Source organism: Aspergillus welwitschiae (assembly GCF_003344945.1).
Source record: "Aspergillus welwitschiae strain CBS 139.54b unplaced genomic scaffold BDQ94scaffold_51, whole genome shotgun sequence".
NCBI classification, from domain to species: Eukaryota; Fungi; Ascomycota; class Eurotiomycetes; order Eurotiales; family Aspergillaceae; genus Aspergillus; species Aspergillus welwitschiae.
In genome coordinates, this window is record NW_020798745.1 from 80,791 (window position 1) to 107,787 (window position 26,997).

A 26,997-nucleotide genomic window follows, 5' to 3' on the forward strand; every position below is an offset into this window, starting at 1 on the left:
TCTCTCAGCGGCGACGTAAGAGAGGGACAAGCTGTTGGTGGCTGACTCAGCAGGTTTACCGCCACTCATTGGCTGGAGCCCCGCGGACACGCCCAGCAGCGAGTCGGCAACTCCCATTAAGTCAGTGACAATGAGCTCCAGAGCAGTAGAAGCGGCGGTGATGAGGCATCTTCCCTGGAGGCGCTCGGATCCAGATGAGATTGGCCCGGATAAAGCCTGGCCTCAATAGTGCTAACATTGATGTCTGACAGTCATCTGGATTCAATCCTGAGCCATTCTTTCTACGCCGCATCTCTTGCGCGACGCGCCGCGGCTTTATTGCGTTGAACAACGCGGTGACCCGTGCCTTTCCTTTTAGAGAGGCTTGTTCTAGGGTAACTTCTTCACATGTGTCGATACGAACTTCTTGGATGTGGACTTCTATACTGGCAGCGTCATAAATCCAGAAAAGATAAGGATCATTCCTTGAGGTTTGTTCTTTACCCTCGTGCTTTTGGGCCTGTCTAGATATCTGACTTTATCGTCTCCAGAGATCTCCGCGCACAATGCTCCACGAGATCCTCCTCTCCCTCTCGGGTCAGCCATCGCCTCTTTTCAATCCAGAGACTGAAGGAGGTGCTATCTCTGAAGATGCCTTTCCCTTGGTTTCCCCTCCGGAGAAAGCCCTCCTCGCCTCTCTTGCCCATCTGAGCCGTCTCCATACCGATCTACGAACACATACTGCCTTAATTTCTTCGTCCCACCCTTCTGTTATCTGTCGTGCAGTCTCGACGGCCATCAGTTCACGTCACCTGGGTGAATTCCAGAGGAAAATTTTAGAAGTGGAGAAATCGATTCTAGTTGAGGATAGTGGATACGTGGGCGGTTACGGAATTGTGCCATTGTCGACGATTGTTGGTGAATTTTCTCCATGGACGCGACGATTGGAATGGCTGTGGGAGACCGTAAGGTTAATATGGCCCATATACTCGCGGAATAAAGACCAGCTTTGCACTGGCGTGGCTCTGATCGATCACCTTCGGGCGGAAACGCAAACAGGGTACGTTGACCTGAAAGACATAGCTTTGCATTTGGTTGGTATTGCAGAGACTGCTTGGATGAGGCAATTGTCTCCCTGGCTGCTGTACGGAAATCTCCCCATCCTCGGTGGGTCCGACTTCTTCATACAACGCGAAAATGCAAGCCATGATCGGCCGCCCACTGCCACGCAGTTCATCGTGCATTCAGAGCTCCTGCCTCAGTTTGTAACAGCTCATACAGCCTCATCTATCTTATTCATCGGGAAGACGTTGAATCTCATTAGAGCAAAGCGCAATGCACCTGCTGCGAACCCCTCTGCTGGGCTATCGACTACTTCGGTCACACTACACACGGAGCATATAGAACAGCTTGCTGCATTGAAATCACCTATATCAGCGTCGAGACTGTCGAGTACTGTGAATGCCATCCGGCTCTCTCTGTCGCAAAGCACGCTCTCCAAGATTTTCCCATTACCCAAGGTCCTCGAAGTCCTCTCGGTTCTCCATGATTTTCTGTTACTCCGACGGGGCGAATTTGCGACGGCATTGGTATCTCATGCTGATACCCGCATTCAAGAGAGGTATCGGAAACACGGGCATTCAGCCTCCAGGTATAAAACTTTAGAAGATCTAAAGGGCCTTTCTATTAAGGAAGGAGATGTAGTGACTGCTCTGTCACAAACCCTCTCAGAGCTCTACTCTCTGCAAACAGAAGACGATCCCGCAGACGATGAACTCGATTTAGCAAAGGAGCTGCTTCGGCTGTCGATCAAGCAGGATGTGGATAACAAACCCGCGCTGTCTCCCGACATTGCTGGATCTGATATGAATGCCAGAATTTCGGACGTCGCTTTCGACGACCTTCTTTTCCCCACTCCAACATGTCTTTCGGTCCACGTCCGCTCGCCCCTCGATTTGTTTCTTTCCGCCTCTGATATATCGGTCTACTCGAAGATTCACTCTTACATTCTCGGTATCCGACGCGCCCAGATGCATTTGGGCGATTTGTGGAAGCATACATTCCTTCGAAAGATCCATCCGTCTCCATGGGGTCCGCCTCGCAGCAGCACTCCTTACGGCCAGAGTAGACTCAACCTCGGCAGACAAAGAGACAACATCAGGACTCGGCAGATGAGGCCAATCTGGGCAACGAGCAGTGCCTCCCTCTTTGTACTGTCAGAAATAGGAAGCTACTTCCAGGGAGAAGTTCTCAATGGCAACTGGCAACATTTTCGAGAATGGATCGAAGGTGGATCTCCAACAACGGGCTCACGGCCTGGAACCGCTTCCTCCGCTAATAGTAAGCGCACCGATAATTTCCAGGGCATTGACGACCCGGCCGATTCTGGTTCCGGAGGTGATAGTCAGACGGTCCAACGGCATGACCCTGAAACATTGACCGCGGCGCATCGTCGTTATCTCTTTTCTCTTGTTGAATCTCTTTTCCTCACGGACATACCCTTTACCAAAGCCCTCCGATCCTTACTGACGAGTGTGGAACACTTTATCGCGCTAGTAGTTCGACTGGAAAGCATACAGCGCAACATGGACCTTGAGACCGATGAGGGCGTTGTCGATGCTTTAGTAGACTATGCAGGGGAAGAGAGGGGGGTATGGCAATCACTCGGTGTTGCGCGGGCTAGTGTCGAAGCAGGAATCAAGGATGCTGTGGCACGCCTGCGAGACATTGATGACAGCCGATCTGGAGAGGGGCGGCAGATGCTTGATTTTGTGAGGGACTCTCATGAAAACGGGTCGCTTCATGCCAATGGCTCTGCGACCGAGCCCGGCTCTTTCCACTATGTGCCTCGGAAAGCGGCTGGTGTTGACCGTCTGCTCATGAAGCTGGAATTCGGCAATGCTAATGGAGGCATGGGACTTGGAGTCACTGCTGCAGGTACTTTCGGTGAAATGGCATAATTAGAAGGCTGTTCATTGCTGGCACATTGCATATAGGTGGTCGAGCCGTGGCTGGCTAATGAGCAGCGAAGACAGATTATGACTGTCATGTCACGTTATGATTTATGAATAGCATGGCTTTACGGTGTAAGAAAGTGGCTATGGATAGGCTTCTGTCTGTAATGTGTTCTGTTCTAGGCCCATGTGCTCTGCCAGGAGGAACGTGACCTCGGGCGAGATCTGCTTGCCTATTGCCGCCAGTGCGTAAACATACGTACTTAGTTCCACGCGTCCTCTTCCTCCCAAGCAAAGGAGCCCAAAGACACCCAATTCCCTGCAGTTATGCTCATCGTCCAAGTGTGGTTGGGCTTTGCGATTCATCTAAATTGGAGGGATTTCCAAATTATCAATTAACATTAACCGATCTTGCCGCATTGACAGGATGCTACAATCTACTTCACGGGGCTTCCAATCAATCAATAGACTCGAAGATATGCTTCCGGATGGGCGGACTCCCTGGTCTCATTGAATAGAGAGAATCAAGCACTAATCCCAGCTGACATGCTAGTTCATGCTTACATGCATAATTAGCATCGAATGGAGATGCCGGAGGTCTCAATCTTGTCCAGGCTCAGGGCCAGTTGGGCAAAGATGAAACGAAGGTCGCCCATCTGGACGGTCGGTGCAGTCTAGACTGCCTGCAGGATCGCGACAGCTGTTCTCCGCCCAGTTTATTGATAAACAAACGTGAAAAGTCTGACGATGCACATGATCAGTGTTCGGTCCTATCACGGATTACCCAAATAGGAAAGTCACTCTGGCCGGTACGGAAGAGGAGGATTGTTTTCTTTTCTCTCCTTTGGTCTACGTTGGGATTCTCGCGCCATTCCCGTCCCCCGAGTCCTGGTCTTGGCTCTTACCCCTGTCCTGCACATACGACTGCCACTGGACTTCTGTCTCGCAAAAGATTGGACCGAATGCTAATTGTGTAAGGGGGCAAGAGGTAAAAACAAAAAAAGACAGAAACGGTTCGAATATGGGGGAGGCAGGGCATCTTGGCAGATCTCGAGGAATCTGCATCCTGGAATGCTCCGATCGTTGGACAATGATATGCCGTCGGAGTCATCCATGGTACAGTCCCGGGTTGTCATTATTTGGAAGCTTCGTGCGATAGTGGCAAAAGTACCATCCTTACGCCCTCCCTGGGTCATGTACGGGGTGCGGAGTATGAGAGTTCTGGGGGGACAACCGGCAACTCGAGAGCCGCCAGCAGAGAAAGGGGGGAAACCGGCATAACCTATCGGCGAATTTTGAGGCCACCGACATTTGGGATTATGAATAATGAACCTCTCATGTGCCATACTTGCTTATTCTCAAACCCGCCCAAAGCGTGGGGAAGATCACCGCCGCACTGGGGAGAAAATCTAGAAGGATGAATGACCCCATGAAAATCGGGTCTGATGCAGCAAGGATACCCGGAAAGGGCAGCCCTTCAACTCCCGGATCTCACTAAAAAGTACTGTACTCTTATCTTCCTGCAGGATGGGCCACGGATGCCGTGGAGACGGTTCCATGCTGCGAGGGCAGATTAATTACACCACCACTTCGATGCCGAGACCGTTATTGGAGGGTTCCATTCCATGGAAGCCTTCGGAGCAGGAAGCCGGGGAGAGCTCTACCCTGCTTTTGCACGCTACCTCTTGCACCACCATTACCCATCCTTCTCTGTTTAGAACGGCTCAGACATCCGAGGAATCATTTTCCGTAGAAACAATTCTCTGATTCACTGAGTGGCCAATATAGGAGTTATTCGCATGAGTCGCTGATGGAGCTGTCCTGACCGCTATTGCAGCGGCGTCGGTTCCAATCTGATCCAGCAGCTCGGTCTCCCCGTACACGGGAATCCCGTTCTGGTGGGCCATTCCACTTTAATGAATGATTGATCGTCATCCCTCGATCAAATGATCAGGGTGACTTGCCGGGTGCAGCAACCAAGCAATGAGAGAAGTCACGATACCTGCTTCAGACACTACCATTCCCCCCTATTGCTCTGTTATGCGTCCGATGCCTGCCTTTCCGCCCTGCGTTGCCCTGTGGCAAGCTTTCCTGGCCATAGCTTATGCATGGACCAGCCCTGGTACCACGGATGGTCTTGGGCGGGGGTGTGGTCTGGGTCTTGAAGTCATCGTGAAAGCAGCTCTAGAATCTGACGATGGACCCATCAAGGCAATCACGCGGCCATCATATTTTTCGATTCCTTCTATTTTCGGATGTCTTGTGCGACAGTTGGGAGATATGCGGTTTCGACGGGTCGTTGTCCGTTGGTCTTCTCCAGGTCTATAAACCCCAGCTTCCCTACCAGAACAATGGTAGTCGACGATATTCTCTATAGCCATCGCGCCCCTGTGGTAGCCAAAGACCCTTTGCTTTGCGTGCACAGTTGATTCCATTCCGTTTTCGTCCTTTATACCTTAATCTTTAATCTACCTAATCTTGCACGCACCATAGCCATGCGTTCTGTATTGTGCCGGTCGCTCTCGGCCATGGCCCCAGCCCGGTCTTGGGCACCATCTGCCATGATTCAGCCCATGTCGCAGCGGCTGCACTCCACAGGGTCAGGCTCACATGGCTCACACCACATTCAAACCCGGATACCGTCGTTGAAAGGCGAGCCCAAGCAGGGACACCGGTTCCGCGAATTTGACCTCGACGACCGTGTCTTCGCCATCACTGGTGGTGGACGAGGACTCGGATTGGCGATGGCTGAAGCTTTGATGGAGGCTGGTGCGAAAGGTAAGATTCCAAGGATCTCCGAAGCCAAATTCTTGCCTTGAACCGATTCCTAACCTAAATTTTCGTATACAGTCTACTGCTTGGATCGACTTGAGTCTCCTCACCCCGACTTCATCGCCGCTCAAGAGCATGCCGAGAAGAACTACGGTGGCAGCCTGGAGTACCACCGTATTGATGTCCGGGATGAGTCTGAAGTGAACGACTGCTTCGCGGAAATCGCAGGCAAGAACCGGCGACTAGATGGCATGATTGCCGCCGCAGGAATCAACCACCTGCAGAGCGCCCTGGAACACTCGCAGGTGGCTCTTAACGAAGTTATGCAAATCAATTTCAATGGAGTCTTCAACTCGGCCACTGCTGCTGCGCGGCAGATGTTCAACTACCAACAGAAGGGTTCTATCCTTCTCGTTGCTAGCATGAGCGGTCTGATTGCCAACAAGGGCATGACTTCTCCCGTCTACAACGCCTCCAAGGCAGCTGTGATCCAGCTGTCCCGATCCCTTGCCATGGAATGGGGCCGTCACGGTATCCGTGTGAACAGCCTGTGCCCCGGCCATATCATCACCCCAATGGTGGAACAGGTGTTCCAGCAAAACCCTGCGTCCCGAGCTGTCTGGGAAGCCGAGAATATGCTCGGACGTCTTGCCTACCCGGAGGAATTCCGGGGTGCTGCTCTCTTTGCTCTGAGTGATGCGAGCAGCTTCATGACCGGCAGCACCATGCTCATCGACGGTGGCCACACTGCATGGTAAACATGCACTTCACTCTGTTAACGATCACAAAAAAAATACTACTACCGGAGTTGGCAATGAATACATAACACGTTGGGAAATGGTATTTAGAGAGGGTCTGGGGAGGAGTTCTATAAATAGCCTTGTGGAAGGGATGAGCATTTCAAAAGTCGCCTATTATGGATGATTCTTTTTTTCTTGGGGAAAGGGGAGACATACCCGTGGCTTCTTTTTAATGTATCATACATACGGTTTCTTATCTTCATGGCCTCATCAGCTTTTTCTTGTTGCATTCTTTGGTTACGAGGGGTTTCAAGCGCGTCCAATAACTGGTTTGGTTTAATGGGATGATCTGATAGCAGTTTGGGTCGAAGGATTACTTTTATTTCGAAAGAATACGATGGACTTCAGCCACCACTGAGAGCACTATAACCTACCGAATTGTTGATAAATTGATGATTCTATCATAGTCCGAGCATGCCGGTATCCTTCTATCTAACCTAACCAGTTATTAGATTCCCTCCATACCCTATCACTATCCAACCCACCAATAATCTCATCAATTTAAAATAATACCAACCCACCAAATCTCAAAAATTCTACTACGTACAATCCAACCCTCTACAAAATATACGTAAACTTCTCCCTCCCCCCACTATCACCACCACCACCCCTCTCACCAATATACCCCATAAGCACCTCCCTCTCCTCCCCACCCCCCTCCTCCAACTCAATCCCATCCTCATCCCCATCATCCCCCTTCCCCATCTCCCTTCCCCTCATCTCCCTCCCCAACAACCACCTCAACAACCCCGCCAACGCCGCCACAAGTACCATAAACCCCGCGCAGACCGCCATCCCGGAGACATACCACGGCCCCTGACTCACCGGATACAGCCTCGTGCCGAGCAACGGCCCGCACTGCCCAATGACATTCAGCAGGGCCACGCTGGCGCCCTTCCCCTCGTTCGCGGGCCGGTTGTCCATAGTCCAGGTGATGATGAGCGTGATGGCGGAGAAGAACCCCGATGTGGCGGGGTAGACGGCCAGGTAGCGGATTGCGACGTGGATGGGAGATGGGAGGGAGGAGTGGAAGTGCCCCGCCAGGGCGATTGCGGCGTAGGCGGTTGCGGACAAGAGCGCGTGGAAGATTAGGTAGGGGCTGCGCGTGCGTGTGCGGTCCGAGAGGTGGGATGTTAAGAGGACGGTTAGGAATGAGAGGAGGTACGGTGGAGCGGAGAGGGCTTGGGATGTTAGGGAGCTGTAGCCCATGCTGTTTTGGTTTTTGTTAGTTTTTGGGGGAGTATTGGGGGCAGTGGGTAGGGGGTAAGTATTTTACTCTTGGATGATGGTGGGAAGGAAGACGGGCATGGAGCTGAAGGCGACGTTGCAGCTGAAGAACATGAACTGTGTTGTTGGATATTAGTTGGGGCAGAGGAGAGGGGGGAAGAGATGGAGGGTAGCTCACGGCTGTGATGTAGGATTTGGGATCGGCGAGGGTCTTCTTGACTTCTTTCCAGTTGAAGGATTTGCGTTGTTGCGATTGCTGCTGATGTGGTCTGTGGTTGGATTTGAGCTCGTCCATGCGGAGCTGTGCGATTGCCCGCTGTCGGGGGTTCAGGAATGAGGCGCTGCCTGGTGTATCGGGGATGACTATCCAGGCGAAGACGGCGACGACGATGCTGGGGAACCCTTCGACTAGGAAGAGGGTACGCCAGGGTGCGATTGGGCCGTTGTCGCTCACGCGGACAATGAGCCAGGCTAGGCTGCTGGCGAAGGATGAGGCGAGGGGAGCAGCGGAGATGAAAAGGCCGTTTCGGAAGGCGAGCTCTTCGCGCTTGTAGAAGAGTGAAAGGTAGAAGGGCACGCCAGGACCGAATGCTGCTTCGGTAATGCCGAGAGCTGCTCGAAGGAAGACGAGAGCTCCGAATGAAGTAGCGAGCGACTGTAAAGATGCGACGAGGCCCCAGCCGCAGACGCAGAGAGCGATGTAGATGTGCGGTGGGACGACTTTGTACATGAGCGTCATCCATTCGAAGAGGATGTAGGTGATGTAGAAGACCGTGAGGAGCCATTCATATTGCGATGACGAGAGATGCAGGTCGTCTGCGAGACCGGCAATTTTGGCATTTCCAATGTCTGGCTTAGTATTAGCTGATATCAATCTTATGATGGGTAATGTGTGGTTTTATAGAAGGTCTTGGCTGCGATAGTGGCCAAACCACGTACTCGAGCGATCCAGAAACGAAAGTAGATAGAGAAGAGCTAGGAAAGGGACCAATTTGCGATCGAATTGCTTGATGACCCCCTTCTCTTCCTCTTTTGTGTACTTTGGCATGCTTGTTCTACTATTCGAAAGGGGCTGCACATCTTCGTAGGATTCATATCCTTCATCGAACCCGTCGTCAGTAAACGACTCCCCGTCTGAGCTGAAGGCTGTCTGAACTCTCAGGGACCCAGCCGTTGGTCGATTTGGATTGGGAGAACCATCATTCTCGGAGCGATCAGAGACAGGCGTATACTGAGGGGTGGACGATGATCCACTGGAGACGGAGATGGCCTCGGTCGGCCCGGGGCGCAAGGAGGCCATCTTTGGTGGATTGCGAGGGGTTAGGGTGGTTTAGAAAATCATGCCTCCTGAAAGCCTAACGACCCGACCACTACCGGAAATGCTGATCGGGATTGACTGCTTTGACTTGAAGCGATGGAATTGTTCTACTCGGAGGTTTACGTACACGCGATGGAGCAAGTCAACATCGAGAAGCAGTTCGGGGGCACGTGGTGGCCGCTAAAGCAGCGATTTGCGCCAAGCCTTCATGTCCATTTCTTTAACTACAAAGTACTAGCCGGTTAACTATCATACAGCAACATTCCACCCGTCTCTCCGTCTCTCCGTCCCTTAGAATTTCCCGCTTTGCCATGCTGCAATTCAATTCAAACCCCAGAATACATATTGTAAACAGGATAACGCCCATCCAATGCACCGAGGTTAGAAACGCTTCAAAACGCCAGCAACTAAACCAACCCTCAATGATCGAGCAACAGCAGCCTTTCCACACTGCCATCACTTATGACCAGGACGATAGGAGTCAACCTCGCGATATCGGGGACGGCGTCTTCTCCTGTTCTTAGAAGGATGGTTGGGTGTTGACGCTGCTGCCTGAGGCTGGTCGAAGTGACGACCCCGGCCCGCCAACTGAGCAGCTTTGCACTTGGCGCGTTCAAACGAGAATTCGATATCGGGAATCAGGGGATGGTCTGACATGTCATTAACTCGCAGAAAGTCAAGCGTAGTTTCAGCTGTATCGCGGAAGTATCTGGCCAAGCCGACATCAATTTCTTCGGGATTCTTCTTGTTGTATTCCGCCTTGGCCTTTTCATAGATCCGAAGCAGTCGTTCCACTTGCTCGCGGCGACGGATTTCCTCAAGGGTTGGAGGTGGCCGTGGAGGAAGTATGTGCTGCTGTCTCCGAGGGTGCTCGTGTGCTTGGACATGAGTATTGACCGCTTGTTCGGGACTTGAGTGCGGTTGCTGTTCTGCAGCTGTAGTTCTGTCATTGGTGCTGTTGGATACACTTTCTGCGAAGCTAGTGAGAATTGTCCATAGAAGGAATGCTAAATGAAAGGTAGAAGGGCAAAGGTCACCTCCGGTCACGGTGTTTTGGAGCATGTCATACTCATGCAAACCTTGTTTAGCATGGGGGATGGGAGAAAATGTACAGATCCCAAGATATTCGGCCAGGTATAGTTCGAGAGCTCCGATGTCTTGGGTATCATGGCCATTACCGGACAAAATCATCAGAGCGTTGTCAAAGACGGTAATCTCTCCGTCTTCGGGGTTCTGAGACCGGTGCCGCACGAGCGATGCCTGGCGTTGAATTGCGTTGACGAGAGAATTCAGACTCTCTGGATCCTGAAGGATGGCATGCAAAACAGCATTGGGCTCAATGATGCAGTCATACTTCCTTACTAGCTCGTCCACTTTGCGTTGGAATGGCTCAGACATGTGGCCATCGCGACTGGCCATGGTTGCTGTTTTTGGCGATTTTATGTATCGGTAATGGGTCAGAGCAGGATTGCTTGGATAGAGAACGGGTAGAAATGATAGTTCTCGATGACAATGAACGTTTATGGGGATGCACACTCGCTGATAAATAAGAGAAAAGGTGTACTGAGGAATTCAGAGAGTCAGGGGGAAGTAAGAATGAGAGATATCGGATCTGTTCCGCACAACATAAACACTAAGAAATGTTTACGGATAGTGAATCGTAGCGCGGGTCAGCCTCGTACGGCAGATTGGTGTTTGAACTGACACATAGGCAGTGCACAGTGCTGCAGAGTCACAGCTTGAGTGGGCTCATTGAAGGGTGCAAACGCAATAAAATGATCACAAAAGACTATAGAAAATGTGCCAGACCACGATGTGGAACAGGAAGGAGTAGAACTCACGGGCGAGCGACGAAGAGAACAATGATTATCATTAAGTAGTAGGCATACAAACTGTTCAGCTAAGGACATGTCATACTGCATATATGGCATAAGTTGCCTTCACGCATCATTTTGCATCACGGAAACACTGTCACATCACTCATAGCACATTATTAGTATCTCACCAAGCATACCAGGGACTTAGTTGACCTTGTCCCACAGCTTCTTCACCTCGTCCACAAGCACCGAGACCTTGCTGCCCTCTCCTTCCTGGGCGCAGTCCCGCCAGACTCCACCATCCCGAACGCACCAGGTAGATTCATTCAGGCGCAGAGCACAGCTGGTCCTGACGTTGAGTTTATCACTATGTAATGCACTCTGGCGCAACAGAGCAATGCCACTAAGCGGTGTCGTCTCGTCGCTATCATCATCGTCGTCAAGGTCATCATATTCTCGACTGGCACACTTGTTAAGAGCCTCAAAGTCGATACCATGCTCCAAGGCACATCCCTGAACCAGGTCGCGCTTCGGAATGTCGGGATACGAGCTGATAAGGCAGTTGGCGAACCCAAGCGACCGGATTGTTGGAGTACGAGCGTCCTTGGAGCACATGGCACCGGACTCAGGCGGGAAAGGCAGATTAGCTGCACAGAGGATGAGCATGTCACCGATGCATTCGGTGGGACCGTGCATGCATTGGATCTCCGATGACTTGTTGGATACTCTGGGCACAGTGTCAGTTTTTCCGAGCTAGGAAGTCGAAAGGACAGGAAGTCTACATACGCGGCGATGAAAGACAGCTTGAAGTCGACTTTATCGCTGATCTGCTCCATAGCAGGAATGACAAGCTGTTGGAGACAATCCCGAGCGTCGGGGCATTTACTCATAACATGAGCCTCCAGGGGAATTCTGTTACTCGAGGCTAGGCGGCTCCCGTCCAGGGTGGACAGTTCATGCAGTGGACCATTCATCAACGGAGCTTCCTCCCTGCCCAAGTCAGGGGGAAATGAAACATCATGCTGTCCTCTCCATCTGTGGCACGAAAAGAGCTTAAAGCCGGAAATGGAGATAGGGGTCCATGATAAAGCTAGGAAGGCGATGGTGATGAGCCCCAGACATGCGGCCAGCCGAGTAACGACCCGGTCGCGACGGGTGCTGATCGGGCGCGCCACGGACGACTCGGAGAGGTCGACATAGCCGGAAGTGTCGGCTTTGGATTGAGTTGGGAGTTTTTCCATATTGGCTACTACCCGCTACTTAAACGGTAGTAATGGAAGGTCGATGAAGGTTGGTGAAGGGGGATGATGATGGAAAAAAGTGAGACCAGAGGTGAATGTGGGGAGATCGCGATTCGATCCAGCGATGCCATTCGGCGGGGGTTTCCGAGAGCAACCCAGCATTTCGCCCTCTCGTTACACTGAGAATCGCTTACTCCCCGGCCAGCCCAAACAGCCCTGCTAGGCTGAGAGCTTCATCCACAGAAGCGACCGTTGGCTGATAGGCTCTAATCGACTCTTTGGAGTATCCTTTCTTAGCTGACTGGTGATGTCTACCGTGGGCTAGTACTCACTCACTCCGATCTTTTCCTACATTGGACTGCCGTCGAAGAATCATGCATGGCCCGAGGTTGCATCATTCCTTGAGTCTAATTAACTAACTTGAAGACTACTCCACTTCTCCCATACATGCTGCTCCAACCTGCTTAGCAGACCAGACGTAGCATCTGCGAAAGTGAATCTGCCCTGCTGTGGACCATGCTACCCCGGCTTTGAATTATCACTACGGAGTAGTTTGGCCTCTATCCCAGCCTTCAACGCTCCACAGCCAATCAGATCAAAGAGGAGGAATATATGATATGGATTGTGTACGAATCATGCTTGCTGGCACTGTTAAGATGCAAGCATCAATGCTTGGCATCGGCTAGCTTGGTGACTAGGGTGCATCTGTAGCGTCGCGATGGTTTGTACTCACTACAATCACGGCCTTGTATGGTACTCTTGCAGCATCGGCCAGCGTTTGCTTGACGGATAGCCGGTCTGCTCGCGAGCATTAGTCGCATTGTGATGGGCAGCATAGGGCAATACATCCGAGAGCGCATGATATCTGCAACCCTCCAAGCGCTACCGAAAGGTCTATCACATGGCGTGATTGTTCGCTAGTGACAGACTAATATCCTTGGATAGATTGTAGATAGGGACATAGAATAACCGGTGAACGGCAACTTGTGGCCTATCATTAGCGCTTGCGCAGGCTTCATGCCAGCCGATTTGCAAAGGGTTAGTACTCGGAAGACTCCACTTGACTAGCACTCACACTTTACGGAGTAGGCACCCAAAAGAGCTTCCTCTGAATGTAGTTTCGACGATCACAATACCAGAAATGACTCGAAGGTGAGGGTTTGAGTGTTTCCAGTATTTCCCGTGTCCTCCATTGCGAAGAATGGTCGTAAGGCGGAGCTGAAGGTCCTAGGGATGACCTCTAATGCCAAACTTCTGCTGTTGCAGGGTCTGCTGGTCCCTACACTACCCCTATCACGCAGATCCCAGAGGCGTCTGCGCGCTGGACATCTCGGGAGCTCCGCACTCCGCAGGCTATTTTTCCCTGCTCCGCCGTCACTCAACGGCTCTCCGACCTCGGAGTCTAGTGTCTGACATTGACCCTAGATGACGGTTACAGCAGATGCTGAGTCCAGACACCGTCTGCGAAGGTTCGATCCGCCCAATAGCCTAATAAGCCAGGAATTCGTGCTTACGTTTGTAGGTTTGCTACACGATGCTAGCGAGAATCTTCCAAAAGGAGCTTGTTGACAGGACAGCCGGTCATGGGTACCACCTTCATCTCAGGTTCCACAGCAATCTCACCATCATCATGGGAATTAGGAGCATGAGAATTCAGAAAGGTCCTGATGATGAATCTGGACTTTGTACACCGTGAACAGACGATCTTATGGTTTCTTGACAGTATAGAGTCAGTTGATGAAGGTGTGGCTGGAATACGGGGGCCTGATTGCACTTAGCTTTCCAAAACAACGGTTGAGCCGGAGAGGCAGAACGGCACTTCGTGTGCAAAATACCACAGCGTCCAGGCAAGCGAAGAGGCCGAAGCACAGTTCCCTCTTACACTTCTTTATCCACCCACACGATGGTAACAGCGAATGGGAGGAATGGAAGACAGCGCCCTGAATAGACTTAGTTGTGAGAGCCACCTGGGTTCTGACTCGACGGGCGTTGATGCTCAGTCTGTGCATCACAGATGGAGAGGTATCGCCCCACTTCCCACCACATGGTTTGTTTGGTTCCAAAATCGTTTATCTTAGCAATTAATTCCTTGCCTCTGGACACTTGATTGCTTTCTGACATTTGTGTAAACAACAGTTGCGTTGTTTACTAGTAGACACTACTAGTTGCTGCATTTGAGCAACCTTGTCATTTTTTTCCCCCCCGGAAGTCGACTAAGATGTCCCTACTACACACCGGGATGAAGAAATATCGAAGGAAAACCAAGAGCTGAATAATAGGAATAGAACTGGGTAACTAACTGTTAGCACGGAGCAGTCGAGGGGAGACTAGCAAGCGGAAGGAGGAGAACGAGAGAGAATTAATTCCCTGAAAAGGAAGAATGATTAATTTAGGAAGATGGGGAACAGCACCATTGTTCTCCATGTTGACTTGCACTAAAGTAGCGGCGTCACCGATAAGAAAGGAAGGGAGAGAGAAGAGGAGGAGAAGGTGACGTTGTTCAATCAATTGGGGGGAACAGGAAGAAGAAGGTAAAGCCGCTGCCCCGGAGAGGAAAAGACCACGACGAAGACAAGCACGAGTAAACAAGCAGAAAAATCCCATCATCATCAATCAATCAATGGGGGGGAAGCAGGATGCGCGATTGAATCTCTGGTTCTACCTTGAGGGACCGAAATGGGGCCCCGATCGAGCCATCCGACGAATCCATGGTAGTCGACTGACCGGCCAGCGTCACATCGTCTGGTGTCGATGGTCGCATTCTGCTCCATCCCAGCGGCTCTGGAGCTTGCCTTTGTAACTTAGCAGTAACTTAGGAGTAACTAAGTAGTGACTAGCCTCGTCCCTCTTTGTGACCTCCCCCAAAATACACACCTCTTCTCTACTTTCCCCCCGTTCTCGCCCTCACCCTCCCTCTCTGTCTCTCTCACTCTCACTCTCTCCCCTCATCGCTTTTCTTTCCCGTGTGTGGAGACCCGGCAATGCTTTCCTCTTATCCACCGGCTGGTCCAGTTGTTACTTTTCGTCGTAATGATCATAATACTTAATTGATGGGTTCCGCCATTCTTCCGTCGATCCCCGTCCCTTTCATCCTTATGAAGCATACCCCCCAATAAATTTTTGATTGATCGATAAAATTTTTAATTTGATTTTTTTTTTTCTTCTTTTTTATTTGATTAGCTCTCCTACTATTTTATTATCGCCCACGACCCTCGGCTCAGCCTTATTCTAACTTCGGGGCTTGGAACGAGCATAACTGCGGGATCTCCACCAGCACAGTCTTCTTGGTTGTATGTCATTGTCCGTGTCATTGTTACTTGCGCTCCCACCCCCTCCCCTCTTCCCTCCCCTTCCGAGATAATCATGGTCCCCCTGCTCTTTGGGTGCATTACCCAATGTCTCCCTGCATTAGGATCGTCACCGTTGTACCATTCTTAGCATTTCTGTGACTCCATGATCCTATTTGCAAGACACGCGTCACTGCAGTCGACAATGTTGAGAACCGACCATCAGTTGTTCATCATTGTATGTAACCTTGAGACTGACCATCGCACTCGTCACTGTATAGGTTTACCTGCAAGATAACACCTTCCCTCCCTCATTCCCTCCCCTGAACACCTCACCGCTCCTGGCCTGGCCTCTACGGAAGTGAATCCTCATTAAGTGAACACCCCTCCCATTCAGGTTCACTTCCTGGTTATCCTTGCACCATCGTGGGATCCTCGGTTTGCATGCACCTTATCATCGTCCAAACCTGGATCCTCATTCTTGATCTCCCCCACATCCCGTCCTACCTTCGCTTCAAAACATTCCGCAGGGGCGAGTAGATAAAGCCAATCCTTGGGCACTTCCTTCCGCCGACTTACCGCTCCGTTGTACAAAAAAACCTCCGTTTGCTGGCTGCAAGTCACACGGGCCGACTGCTTGCCTATCTCGCCGTTGAGCTTAGCCTCTTCCACATCATGGCACCAATCAATGGAATAGATCTTGGTACAGGCAGGGATGATGAGCACGAACATCTACACGAAGAGCCGGTGGAGGATGAAGAAGAGGACAGCGCTGACCTGGACCCTTCGCAAAAAGAGTATCTCGAGCGCCAGCGCATGCTTGACGAATACCTGTCACCTATAGCTTTGGATGAAGCGATATTGTACAAACTTGCGCGCCGGTTTTCTACTGTATACCGGGATTTGGCCCTTCATTCGAAGGAGCAGTTCTTACCGACACCGGTGACTAGGTTACCTTCTGGCTTGGAGACAGGCCGATACCTGGCCATTGATGTTGGTGGGACCAATCTGCGGGTTGCATTTATCGAACTACTGGGGGAGGCTACAGAGTCAGACCCACGTTCCACAGACGCGTCGGAAAGATCGCGGGACACAATTCGTAGGGCGCAGAGACAGCGGGTCAGGCGGACTCTCGAGCGTGCATGGCCTATACAAGAGCATCTAAAGATGGACAAGGCAGAGGACCTGTTTTCTTGGATTGGAGATTGCATTGCGGAAGTGGTGGCGGAAAGCCTGACATCTGAATCCACCAAAGGCCATGTTCCAGAGGAATTGGAGATGGGAATTACCTTTAGTTTCCCAATAATGTGAGTGGCTTTACCCGCTGGGGTCAACCTACGCGGGCAGCAACCAATTGCTACAACTCGTGGCTTGCATCTGCTGACCAACTACAGGCAAGAATCCCTTACGGAGGCTACTCTGATGCCAATGGGCAAAGGATTCGCCATCACGTCAGACCTTGACTTGCGCAAGATCCTCCTGAGTGGTTATGAGAAACATACAAGGCGCCTAGATAATGACTTCGAGCCTTCAAGTAAACGGCGGAAGCTCTTCGAACTCCCAAAGCTCAAAATAGCAGCTATCACCAACGACACAGTTGCTACCCTTGCTTCCCTTGCTTATGCTGTCAAATCCCTGCCCAATAGTCGAGTCGCTATGGGCATTATTGTGGGTACCGGCTGCAATGCCACAATTCCAATGAATTTGAATATGCTCCATGAGTCGAAGGCGAAGCATGTGAAATCAAAGGACCCGCAAGCGGAGGAGACGGTCGTGAACACTGAATGGACGATCGCTGGTGCTGACCCGCCATTGAAAGAGCTCAACATCATAACAAAATGGGATGTGGAACTCGATAGGGCGTGCGCGCGACCCGGATTCCAGCCTTTCGAATACTTGACGGGTGGTCGGTACATCGGAGAGCTCATCCGGCTCATCCTATACGACTATCTTACCAATGTTAGTGGACTGTCTAAGAAAGTATTGCCCGCGACACTCATACAGGAGTATGCCCTGACGACAACTTACGTCTCGGATAATGTTGCCCGTGCTCGGTCGGACCAGGAGCTTGCCGATGAACTCTCACGCTCCATGCCTCCGCCAGAGAATAGCGAGTGGCATTGGGATGCTGTGTCGGCAAACGTGTTTCGCAAGATCGCTAGGACGGTTCAGAGACGATCTGCTGGTTTGATAGCCGCAGCGGTTGTAGGATTGCTTGCTTGTGCGCAGGAGATCGAGCTGAAAGTGGACAGCCACGAAGGTTCACCGCAGAATGTCAATGTCTCTTTGCCCGAGTATAATGGCACTCCGGATTTGTCTGCCGTGTCCAACAGTCTATCTCCGTCATCCTTAGTCCCGGAGGGAGCAAGTCCGAAAGATGGTAGGGTTGTTCCTGTCCTGTCTCCCACTCCCACTCCCGCGGACTGGCAGTCAGGCCCTGAGGAGCTGGTCGTGGCGTACACTGGAGGCATCATTCAGCATTACCCCAATTTCAAGGAGACATGCCAGCAATATATTGACAGGCTTATCATGAGGACTGGCCCGCAGAAAAGCGGTAAGTCGGTCTTTTTGCGGGAAGCGTCGGACGGTGGTGTCATTGGTGCTGGTGTTCTTGCAGGAATGGTGGGCAACAGGTGAACGATAGGTAGGTCATCGCACTCTACTGATCTCGGGAAAATATTGGCACCTTGAATTGCTTTGGCGAGCGTTTATTGGAGTCTATGGTCTTGTAGTCATGGTATATAGAGCCTTCATGCAGGCATGTCATTTCCAAGCGGACTTGGCCTGTTCTTGATTCTCGGTCCCCCATTTTCACACCTCTACCATACATAGGACCCAGCAGAGATTGACAGTTTCGACGGGATCTATCCAACCGAACCAGTATGTTTATTTGAAGTTAGCGTTCCTGTGCGCTGTGCAGTGTTCAATCGGAGAAGATTCGTTATAGCGCTGTGTGCGACATCCATCAATGGGCAAGGTTTGCCCTGGCACAGCTGCAGGATTTCACAAGTCGCTCACATCTGATCATGCAATTTTTCAACGGACTTGAACGACCTAGCTGGCCTTCGGTCGCCAGCGCCTCGACTTGTACCTCAGTCTAGCAATTGATATGGATAGAGTAGCCATCGTAGGTTTTATTCGGCCCTGCCCACACACCTCGACATGATGGGATGCTCCCTGGACGTAATTCACTTCTCCTGCTCAGATATAGCGGAACATGTTGTTTCGTACGCTGCGCTTCATGGCATTGGGCTTGCCATCTTCATACTCAATTCCTGAAGCGCCACCACCGCCAGACATTTGCTCGAGCCGCTCTCGGAGCTCTTGATCCGCTTGAGCTACGCTTTTGGTCTTGTCTTGCTTGAGCTTTTGCTGTGCTGATTGGTCATCTGATGCATCATTGGACTCTTTTTGGTGTGACGTGTCTTGAGCTATATCTCAATTAGTTCTAATTTTGAACGAAATACGCAATTATCTGAATTACTATCTTACTGACCTTTTGTTTCTGCGAATCTGTACGCGGTCGAAGTTATATACCGCGCTCCGGGAGAAGCATTTGACAGACGAGCTGTCCGGAGGAGCAATGGAGTTGAGTATAGCATTGAAAATGAATTCATTGCATTAATCTCAAAAGGAACCTTTCGCAAGAAAACAATATCGAAAACTTGACACTGCTGGTCCCATCAATTGATGTAATGGCTCCTCATCATCACATGATCCGGATCACGTGCAGATACCCCCCGCGACCAACTGATCGCAATCATCCGGCTCCACTTCCACTCTCTTAATCTCCCTTGTCGCCTCACTACCAACTTCACAATGAGCGCCCAGGCATACTACGAGCTCTATCGCGGGAGCAGGTACGATAGGGTCTGCGACGACGTGTCAGAATTTACCACTAACCCTCCGCAACAGCCTCGGACTCTCCCTGACCGATACCCTCGATGACCTGATCAACGAAGGACGGATCGAGCCCCAGCTCGCCATGAAGATCCTCTCAACTTTCGATCGCGTGATCACAGAGGTGCTGGCAGACAAAGTGCGCGCTCGTCTGACCTTCAAGGTACGCTTGCATATGAGGATAAGGAAGGCTGCGCTTGGAGCGGATGAAGGAGGCGAACTGAGGCTGACATGGCTTTTCTTACCACCACAGGGACATCTTGATACCTACCGATTCTGCGACGAAGTGTGGACATTCCTTATCAAGGACGTTACTTTCAAGCTGGATAACCAGACTACGGTCTCCGCGGATAAAGTGAAGATTGTGAGCTGCAATAGCAAGAGGCCTGGTGAAGCCTAAGGGTGAGGGATCGTTTACCTTGCGCCATCGGCTGATACACTCGTTACCTCACTTGCTTACTCTCTTTTTTCTCCTTCCGCCACTTGCTTTGATAGGCGTTGTTGAACCTATATTTCTTCTGTTTTACTCTTCATGTGGATTGCTCTTTTGTGCCCGGGACATGGCAAGTTGCTTGATATGGGGCTTTTATCATATTTTTGGCGTTTCGCGTTAGCATATGAGGCTGAATTATGGATTTGCTATGGTGCTACTAGAATAGATTGAAATCAGATACCCGAATCTACACCATCGAAGAAGAGAGTAGTAGATAGAAATCCGTATAGCTTACTTGCAGATTACTTCATTCACTTCTAAAAGAAACCACGAATCAAATCTCACCGAAACAACAGCCTTTCTCCAGAGACACATATTACAAACGGTTGATACCCAGTTATTACCAACCCAAACAGCCAGACAAGCATATCAACATGAGGCTGAGAAGTGGATCTCCAACTAAAGTAACTTAGATAACTAATCCGTGCGGAGGCGGGGAGAAGCCGCGTATCAGCGGTCGCAAGACACCACCATTATTCCCTCCTCACATCCTCCCTCTCCATATCCATACATACACTCCTCACTTCATATTCCAATAATGTTTAATTGACCAGCATCATCCTCCTAACCAGCGACAAAGATGCCCCGCAACCTACCATGGCTACTCAATGCAGCAACAACAACCAAACGAGAACCGAAGACATCTCCGTCAGACACACCGCGTCGAACCGTGAAGCGCGAGACCAGAGCCAAAGAGAAGGAGAAAGAAGAAGATGACAACGATGTGACGCCAAAAGCCGAGATGGCGATGACTCCAGGTTCAAGGATGAAGAAGCGCGATTTCATGCGGTCTTGTATGTACCTTTTACTCAAACCGTTGCTTTTTGTCTTTGCAATATGAGTATACTGAGGTCCACTGACGCCTTGCTATAGCTCCTACACCGCCGTCCTCTCCCATCCATCGCTGTCCGTCTGAAGAGTACGTGACCATACCATAGCCACACACACCCATGAAAAAACGCAGTACGCTAACAGCATGTAAAGATACCTCCGCGAAGGCTTCGACAACGACGACATATACATGATGGTAGAAGACGAGTTCTACGCGGTCGCACAAACCTTCACACAACACCTACACTACGCAGAATACATACGACGGAAGAAAGAAGCCAAGTTGCAGAATGCCACGACCATACAGAATATCGCTCGACCGACCGATGGTGTTACTGCGCAGACCGAGGAAGCTAAACGCAAGGCTGCGGCGGAGGATTTGTCCGCTCAGCAGAAGGAGGGGCTGCAGAAGATGGTGGAAGGTTTACGACCTGCCGTGGATTCGGAAGAGGATGATCAGGAGGAAGAGGAAGATGATACTTGGGCGGGTACGTCACTGCATGATCTGCTGATTAGCCCCCGAAAGGCGCGGTCGTTGGTCGGGATGCAGGGCATCAAGTCGACGACGCGGGCGGCTGCTGGACTGCGGGCGTCAGCAGGAAGCAGCGCGGCTACGGATGGGGCAGCAAGGGAGCGACAGGATGCGATGGGGACCGGCGATCAACTAAGTGAAACGACGGATGACGACGATCTGGACGCACGGACGAGGACCCTGACGGGGCCGAGTCGTATACAGCATCGTGCTACGGAGACTACGCCTACTGCTGCTAGCTCGCGAAGCAGCCCGATGAATAATCGCTCTACCGGGGACAATGGAATCAGAAGAGTGCAGTCTATGAGTAGTAGATACAGTACACCGAGGGCGACCAAATCTAAGAAGAGATTAATATTCGATGATGACTTTGACGGGCTTCCAGAGCCGTCTCGGTCAAGCAATCAGATGCAGGGCCCGATATCATCCCCGTCACTAGGTCGAAGAGCACCAAATCCACGAGGCCCGGACCCCAAGGCAAAGAAATCGCGTCTCAATGAAGTTCCAACATTCTTGTTTTGACGTTGCAGACCGTGAATCACGCTGAGAGGAGAATTTATGATGAATTTCCATGCTTCCGTAACGAGATAAACTGTCGATGATGTTGATATGCAAGCGTGTACAGCTGGCATCGATTTGATCGGCTCATTGCTCATCGTGGGCAACAGAAACTGGTCTCGCAACCCGGACGCTCAGCCTCCGGACATGCGTCTTGATCTTGTCTCGTGTCGATGGTTGACGTTCCATGGCGGTGGCCGCCGCTTCCTTCTCCTTCTCTAGGGTGGAACCCCGACTGTGCAAGGTTGCCGCACTGCAGTGATGTTAGACCGGATAGCAGAATAGTCAGGACGTGAGGTTACTAACTCGTCATCAGAAAAGAATGCGGGCAATTCCTCTTTACGAAAGTCGGTTGGGGGTCCCTAGAGTGCACACTGCATTAGCATATGGGTGGGAGAGACATCATGGGGACATGATGGGATGTGTTGGACTCACAATTTCCAGCACCTTCTGCTGCTTCTCGCGCCGAAAGGGAGACTTGACAAGTCGAGCTATCTGCCGAAAACACTCCATAGTGACTTCAGGTGTTTGTTGTTTAGGTGGTGATGATTATGATGATGATGATGAATCAAGCGAGTGTCGTAAGGTGAGAATGGTGGTAGTGAACGAGAGATCGAGATCGGTCACTATCTACAAAAGCAGGGACCGATGCCAATTAAGAAACACAAAAAGCAAAGATAGTGCTAGTTCAAGCAACCAGCAGATCGATCAACAAAAGCGAGTGGATGCTTCGAAGAGCAGCTTTCTATCAATCACAATCACAATGACGAAGATGGACGACAATGGCGATGTGACACTATGAAACGAGTGACAAAGAGTTAAGTATGTAGGGCTTAGTTTTAAAAAAAACAAGTGGCAACACCGAAACACGAAACACAAGAAGCGAGCGAGCGAGCGTGAGAGTAAGTGAGTGAGAACCAAAAGGAAGGACTAGTCGGCAGAACAAAAAAAGCTCTAGCAGTGGGACATTGGGCGCATCAAGAAAAGAAAACAATAAAAGAATAAAAACAAGGAAGCAGGAATAGAAGACGAAGAAGAAGGACAAGAGAGAAAGAAAAGACCGGTCAGAGAAAACAAGTCTAGATATATGGAAACGACGACGAAACACCCTGCAGGAGAAACTCGATTTCGGCCCTCTTTTCTTTTCTTTTTTATTTTGATTTCCCTTTCGCTCGAACTGAACAAACGGTTTTTCGCCCGTGCAAATCTGAATGCAGGCTTAAGACGGATCGGCGGAATTTTGTGGCACGACAACTATCTTACGCTAGCTATGCTACCCTTGGATGGGGGAGTAAGTAATATGCAATATCCACAGTGACAGCCTTATGTTATGTGCCGGAAACTGATTGGAAGCATTGCTAGTAAGTAATTGAACTTACGCGCCGCGGGTGACACATTCCCCCTGGCAGGTCCAGCTCAGTTTACTGACTTTCTGAGTATCCGTCACAGAAGCAAATATGCTCCCCGTCCATCCATCCCCTTTCTTAACTGGGGGAAGGAGACGGACTAGAGGAGTGAGTGACGCGATAATCTCCGAAGAATTGTTGGGCAAATCATACAGACATACATACATACGGTGTGTAGACATTACTTGGCTAGTCTAGTCTAGGTGGCACTGAAAGCCTTACGTATGTAAACAACTAAGTAAGTAGGCTACATATGCCACATCTGTAGGTACCCAAAACAGGGCGCCATACAGTATGTATGTATGTAACCACCCGCTGCACTGATTGCTGACTGCATGAAACCATGCTATATGCTATAGAATACTATATTTATTATTATTACACAGACAGTTGTAAATTGATGAATTAAGTTTCGCATTCGTCATCCCCATATGGAGAGGGGGGATTAATTGTTGGTGGTGGTGGCTTGGATCACCGATCGGCCCCAACTTGGGCTGGCTGGCCCCCATTTTGTCCGGTTTATCGGGTTACCCAGAATAGAATACTGCACTGCAACAACGGGAATAGTTTGGGTATAGTTATTACTACTCGGTATATCTACGGTGTTTAGAATAGATACTCCGTGTGAAATAAGTATGTACTCCATTGCACAGCACACATTTCTTACTTTCACTTTTTCACTGTAGAACAGAACAGAAATAATAAAAATAGGTAGAAAATAATCCAGAAACATAAGGGGAAAATACTACTGGGGGCAAAGGGTAATAAGTTAGTTATGCATCGAACATTCTAAGAATACTTCCGGCCCCCCCTTTTGTCCCCCCTCCCCATCCCATCCCCTGCTTACACTTAGTGACTACTTAGTTACGAAGTAAACTATCTCGCTGTCATTGTTACGATTGCCAGACCCTGGATACAGAAAATGAGTAGTAAGTAAGTAAATAAGTAAACTGAGTTCCCCCGGAAAGTCAATTCGAACTCCTACCTAAGTACTTACTCCGTAGATAGATAGATAGGTAACTAGCGAGATTAAATGGAGAAGAAGAGGAAGAAGAGGGATGGTGGCGATACCTAAGAAGACAGACACCCACCTCCCTTGCATCACAACAATGCCTATTCTCTTCAGTTTCTGGCCTTCTGTAACTGACTGGTGAGAGATTTGCCCGCTGATCCGCGGGTAAATAGTGTGATAGGTAACGAAGTTTAGCATTCTTGGAGATAAATATCTGTAGGGGATGAGAGTGGGGAGGAGAGGGACAGGAGAGTTGGGGAATTCGTTATGATTGAAATGGGGGTAAGGGTCTATTTATTATCTAGACTTATCTAGCTGGGTGTTTTATCTTCATGTTGGTGGTGAGGTAGGGTAAGTAGATAGTGGTTGTTAGTTGATGAAGTATGGATGGATGGTGTTTGCCTGAGGCAAAAGGTTTATGGGATCCCTTCCTAATACAGTCCAATTCAGGTCATTCATTATATCTGAAATCTCTCTGTAGTCATTGAGTTTTCATGGTTTACCTGGTTAATACCCTGCTACCAAGATAAATCGTCTTATCTGAATAATTCTCCTCCGTGGTGGTCCCTTACAAAACGCCCTTGTCATCCCACTCCCATTCCCATCACGAAAGAATGCAGGACATCACACAAAGAATGCACCCCCCAATACCATCACTCTGTACATAGTATTACATCACATTAACTTGTTATCATTGCCTACAAATATCTACTTATCTCAGCCTCAGAACATCCAGCCAGCCTCCGGTCGTTTCTTCCGCCCATACAGCGATCTTTCTTGGCTAGGGTCTGTCATAGTTGGGCGTTACCAATTGCCTTTTCGTTGCTAGTCAGCTAGACACTTAGTTACCGCCTGGCTGGCTGGCTACTGACTGGTATGTGATGCCTTCGCAGTGGGTACTAGTTCCTTAGAGGATGGGGCCAAATGCACTTACCCACTCAATTGGTGGCATTGCGATGCAGTACTACTCCATACATTGCAATGTTCTGGTCCCTTCGCTGCTGAAGGATGGCTAGTGCTTATCTTTACATTTACGCGATGTGTGGATTTGTCATTGACATTTAAAGTTGTTATTATCGTTGTCATGGCAGGACTGGAGTTGGTCTATCGATCATCAAGGCATCATTCAAATCAAATCAAATACAAATCAACAAACGAAACAGCCCGCATCATCTATTTGGGATAGTCCTTGATATGGTAACTCTTCAGTTTGACGAATTGCTCGAACCCGAACCGACTGAGCGTTACTCCGCGTCCTGAATTCTTCCAGCCTGTCCAGGCCAGGTCCTATACCTCCATTAGCACATCTCCAGAATCATCATCAACATCAACAGCGCAAACTCACCGGACTAGGATAATCCGATCGATTGATAAACACCGTCCCCGCCTCCACCCGCTCAACCAGCTCCTCCGCGGCAGCAACATCCTTCGTCCATACACTAGCTGTCAACCCAAACTCACTACTATTCATCCACTTAACGGCCTCATCATCCCCCTCCACCTTCATAACCGGAATCACCGGCCCAAACGTCTCGTCCGTCATGACCCGCATCTCGTGGGTAACCCCCGTCAACAGCGTAGGCTTAACATAATTCCCCTCAGACGGAGGATTCTCAAACGTCTCATTCGCCGGCGTCTCATCCTTCGCCCCCTTCTCCACGGCATCAGCAATATGCGCCTCGATGTCCTCTTTCGCGCGCTTCGAAATCACAGGCCCGATCTGCGTCTTCTTATCGAACGGGTCCCCAACCACGTAATTGCTCAGCACCTTCTTAACCTCCGCCACGAACTTATCGTAGATATTCTGATGCACGTAGACCCGCTCGATAGCGCAGCAGCTCTGCCCACTGTTGAAGATAGCCCCGTCGACGATCTCCGCCGCCGCCCAGGGGATATCGACGTCGTCGCGCACATACGCTGGATCCTTGCCGCCTAGTTCCAGTCCGAGGTTGACGATGCGATCAGAGGCTGCTTTCTGCGTAGCTAGGCCTCCCTCCACGGAGCCCGTAAAACAAATGTGATTGACGCAGGACGAGCGAACGAGACTCTCAAGTAGAGTCGGGGACCCGGAGTGCACATATTGAATCACGTTCTCTGGAAGGCCCGCTTCTTCAAACGCATTGGCGACTTCCTCTGCGATGGTCGGTGTCTGCGGCGACGGTTTCAGAATGACTGCGTTCCCGGCCAAAATGGCGGGGATTAAGCTGTTAACGAGAACAAGGTAGGGGTAATTCCAGGCGAAAATGATCAGGACGACGCCGACAGGCTTGCGCTTGATGTAGCGCTTGAAGCCCTGTTCTTCTTCTCCGGGGACGATGCCCGCTTCGCCGAGGACGGAGTCGCTGATGCGGTTTAGGTAGTGGCTGCGCTTGATGGCCGTGGCGACTTCGACACCTGTGTATGATATGGGCCGGCCCATTTGCTCGGTGATCTGTCTGGCGAGGTCATCTTTTCTCTTTTCGAGCTTGTCTAGGGCGCGGGTGACGATGTCCTGGCGTTGTTTGAGGGTGGTGGATTCGGAGAAGGAACGGTAGGCTTCTTGGGCGGATTCGGCGATGCCTACGATGTCTTCTGGGTTGGCGCCGGTGCGGTTGAAGATGGGACGGTTGGTGATGGGAGAGATGGTGGTGATGTTTGGGACCGACATTGTGAAAATGGGTCTTGGTAATTCTGGGGGGACGTGGGGAAGAAGTTGGGGAAGAAGATGGAGAACCAGGCGTGGATCATTTAACAACGACGTCAGGAGGGGTATGGCGTCACGTTATCGGGAGCTTCCCCGCTGCGGTGGGCCTTAAGGATTCCTACGATGAAGTATAGAGCTACATGGGACATGATTTACGTTAATGTTATGTATGCCTGCTTTCCGAGGG

At 50.5% G+C, this 26,997-nt stretch overlaps 14 protein-coding genes across 14 annotated transcripts; 6 read left to right on the forward strand and 8 right to left on the reverse strand.

Moving 5' to 3' along the window:
• Nucleotides 1-545: 545 nt before the first annotated feature.
• BDQ94DRAFT_184164 (putative gamma-tubulin complex component GCP4) lies at nt 546-3,078 on the forward strand (the record flags this gene model as incomplete). The annotated part of the gene is made up of 1 exon (XM_026774578.1): nt 546-3,078. One exon carries the CDS (start codon nt 546-548, stop codon nt 2,937-2,939), a length of 2,394 nt encoding a protein of 797 aa, XP_026620913.1. The 3' UTR covers nt 2,940-3,078.
• A 1,137-nt stretch (nt 3,079-4,215) lies between these two features.
• BDQ94DRAFT_163219 (uncharacterized protein) lies at nt 4,216-5,314 on the reverse strand (the record flags this gene model as incomplete). The annotated part of the gene is made up of 4 exons (XM_026769697.1): nt 4,216-4,408; nt 4,515-4,615; nt 4,706-4,828; nt 5,048-5,314. The coding sequence occupies 4 exons, from the start codon at nt 5,312-5,314 to the stop codon at nt 4,216-4,218; spliced, it is 684 nt and encodes a 227-aa protein (XP_026620914.1).
• On the forward strand, nt 5,248-6,544 carry BDQ94DRAFT_108215 (putative short chain dehydrogenase/oxidoreductase). Its single transcript, XM_026763512.1, has 2 exons — nt 5,248-5,711; nt 5,784-6,544. The coding sequence occupies exons 1-2, from the start codon at nt 5,429-5,431 to the stop codon at nt 6,461-6,463; spliced, it is 963 nt and encodes a 320-aa protein (XP_026620915.1). The 5' UTR covers nt 5,248-5,428; the 3' UTR covers nt 6,464-6,544.
• A 1,143-nt stretch (nt 6,545-7,687) lies between these two features.
• BDQ94DRAFT_108220 (putative MFS transporter) lies at nt 7,688-9,213 on the reverse strand. Its single transcript, XM_026763513.1, has 3 exons — nt 8,672-9,213; nt 7,911-8,581; nt 7,688-7,849 (listed from the first exon to the last, which is right to left on the reverse strand). The coding sequence occupies exons 1-3, from the start codon at nt 9,030-9,032 to the stop codon at nt 7,778-7,780; spliced, it is 1,104 nt and encodes a 367-aa protein (XP_026620916.1). The 5' UTR covers nt 9,033-9,213; the 3' UTR covers nt 7,688-7,777.
• Nucleotides 9,214-9,506: 293 nt separating this feature from the next.
• On the reverse strand, nt 9,507-10,469 carry BDQ94DRAFT_175207 (uncharacterized protein; the record flags this gene model as incomplete). Its single annotated transcript, XM_026772471.1, has 1 exon — nt 9,507-10,469. The coding sequence occupies one exon, from the start codon at nt 10,467-10,469 to the stop codon at nt 9,507-9,509; it is 963 nt and encodes a 320-aa protein (XP_026620917.1).
• Nucleotides 10,470-10,901: 432 nt separating this feature from the next.
• On the reverse strand, nt 10,902-12,162 carry BDQ94DRAFT_153050 (GILT family protein). Its single transcript, XM_026768074.1, has 2 exons — nt 11,654-12,162; nt 10,902-11,594 (listed from the first exon to the last, which is right to left on the reverse strand). The coding sequence occupies exons 1-2, from the start codon at nt 12,106-12,108 to the stop codon at nt 11,072-11,074; spliced, it is 978 nt and encodes a 325-aa protein (XP_026620918.1). The 5' UTR covers nt 12,109-12,162; the 3' UTR covers nt 10,902-11,071.
• A 611-nt stretch (nt 12,163-12,773) lies between these two features.
• Nucleotides 12,774-15,768, reverse strand: BDQ94DRAFT_163223 (uncharacterized protein; the record flags this gene model as incomplete). The annotated part of the gene is made up of 10 exons (XM_026769698.1): nt 12,774-13,025; nt 13,245-13,517; nt 13,700-13,784; nt 13,991-14,057; nt 14,088-14,109; nt 14,771-14,900; nt 15,017-15,111; nt 15,342-15,541; nt 15,643-15,682; nt 15,727-15,768. The coding sequence occupies 10 exons, from the start codon at nt 15,766-15,768 to the stop codon at nt 12,774-12,776; spliced, it is 1,206 nt and encodes a 401-aa protein (XP_026620919.1).
• BDQ94DRAFT_108283 (hexokinase family protein) lies at nt 15,755-18,043 on the forward strand. Its single transcript, XM_026763514.1, has 2 exons — nt 15,755-16,702; nt 16,790-18,043. The coding sequence occupies exons 1-2, from the start codon at nt 16,071-16,073 to the stop codon at nt 18,030-18,032; spliced, it is 1,875 nt and encodes a 624-aa protein (XP_026620920.1). The 5' UTR covers nt 15,755-16,070; the 3' UTR covers nt 18,033-18,043.
• Nucleotides 18,044-18,596: 553 nt separating this feature from the next.
• Nucleotides 18,597-18,997, reverse strand: BDQ94DRAFT_175210 (uncharacterized protein; the record flags this gene model as incomplete). The annotated part of the gene is made up of 2 exons (XM_026772472.1): nt 18,597-18,826; nt 18,892-18,997. The coding sequence occupies 2 exons, from the start codon at nt 18,995-18,997 to the stop codon at nt 18,597-18,599; spliced, it is 336 nt and encodes a 111-aa protein (XP_026620921.1).
• Nucleotides 18,998-19,193: 196 nt separating this feature from the next.
• Nucleotides 19,194-20,027, forward strand: BDQ94DRAFT_153066 (transcription initiation factor IIA subunit gamma). The gene is made up of 3 exons (XM_026768075.1): nt 19,194-19,255; nt 19,311-19,458; nt 19,549-20,027. Exons 1-3 carry the CDS (start codon nt 19,215-19,217, stop codon nt 19,693-19,695), a joined length of 336 nt encoding a protein of 111 aa, XP_026620922.1. The 5' UTR covers nt 19,194-19,214; the 3' UTR covers nt 19,696-20,027.
• Nucleotides 20,028-20,294: 267 nt separating this feature from the next.
• BDQ94DRAFT_184172 (uncharacterized protein) lies at nt 20,295-21,852 on the forward strand. The gene is made up of 3 exons (XM_026774579.1): nt 20,295-20,582; nt 20,662-20,707; nt 20,773-21,852. Exons 1-3 carry the CDS (start codon nt 20,369-20,371, stop codon nt 21,671-21,673), a joined length of 1,161 nt encoding a protein of 386 aa, XP_026620923.1. The 5' UTR covers nt 20,295-20,368; the 3' UTR covers nt 21,674-21,852.
• BDQ94DRAFT_175213 (uncharacterized protein) lies at nt 21,797-22,222 on the reverse strand (the record flags this gene model as incomplete). The annotated part of the gene is made up of 3 exons (XM_026772473.1): nt 21,797-21,962; nt 22,016-22,071; nt 22,145-22,222. 3 exons carry the CDS (start codon nt 22,220-22,222, stop codon nt 21,797-21,799), a joined length of 300 nt encoding a protein of 99 aa, XP_026620924.1.
• Nucleotides 22,223-22,653: 431 nt separating this feature from the next.
• BDQ94DRAFT_108303 (uncharacterized protein) lies at nt 22,654-23,070 on the forward strand. Its single transcript, XM_026763516.1, has one exon. The coding sequence runs from the start codon at nt 22,797-22,799 to the stop codon at nt 23,025-23,027; it is 231 nt and encodes a 76-aa protein (XP_026620925.1). The 5' UTR covers nt 22,654-22,796; the 3' UTR covers nt 23,028-23,070.
• A 2,111-nt stretch (nt 23,071-25,181) lies between these two features.
• Nucleotides 25,182-26,955, reverse strand: BDQ94DRAFT_108325 (aldehyde dehydrogenase family protein). The gene is made up of 2 exons (XM_026763517.1): nt 25,473-26,955; nt 25,182-25,414 (listed from the first exon to the last, which is right to left on the reverse strand). The coding sequence occupies exons 1-2, from the start codon at nt 26,772-26,774 to the stop codon at nt 25,301-25,303; spliced, it is 1,416 nt and encodes a 471-aa protein (XP_026620926.1). The 5' UTR covers nt 26,775-26,955; the 3' UTR covers nt 25,182-25,300.
• Between the last annotated feature and the right edge of the window lie 42 nt (nt 26,956-26,997).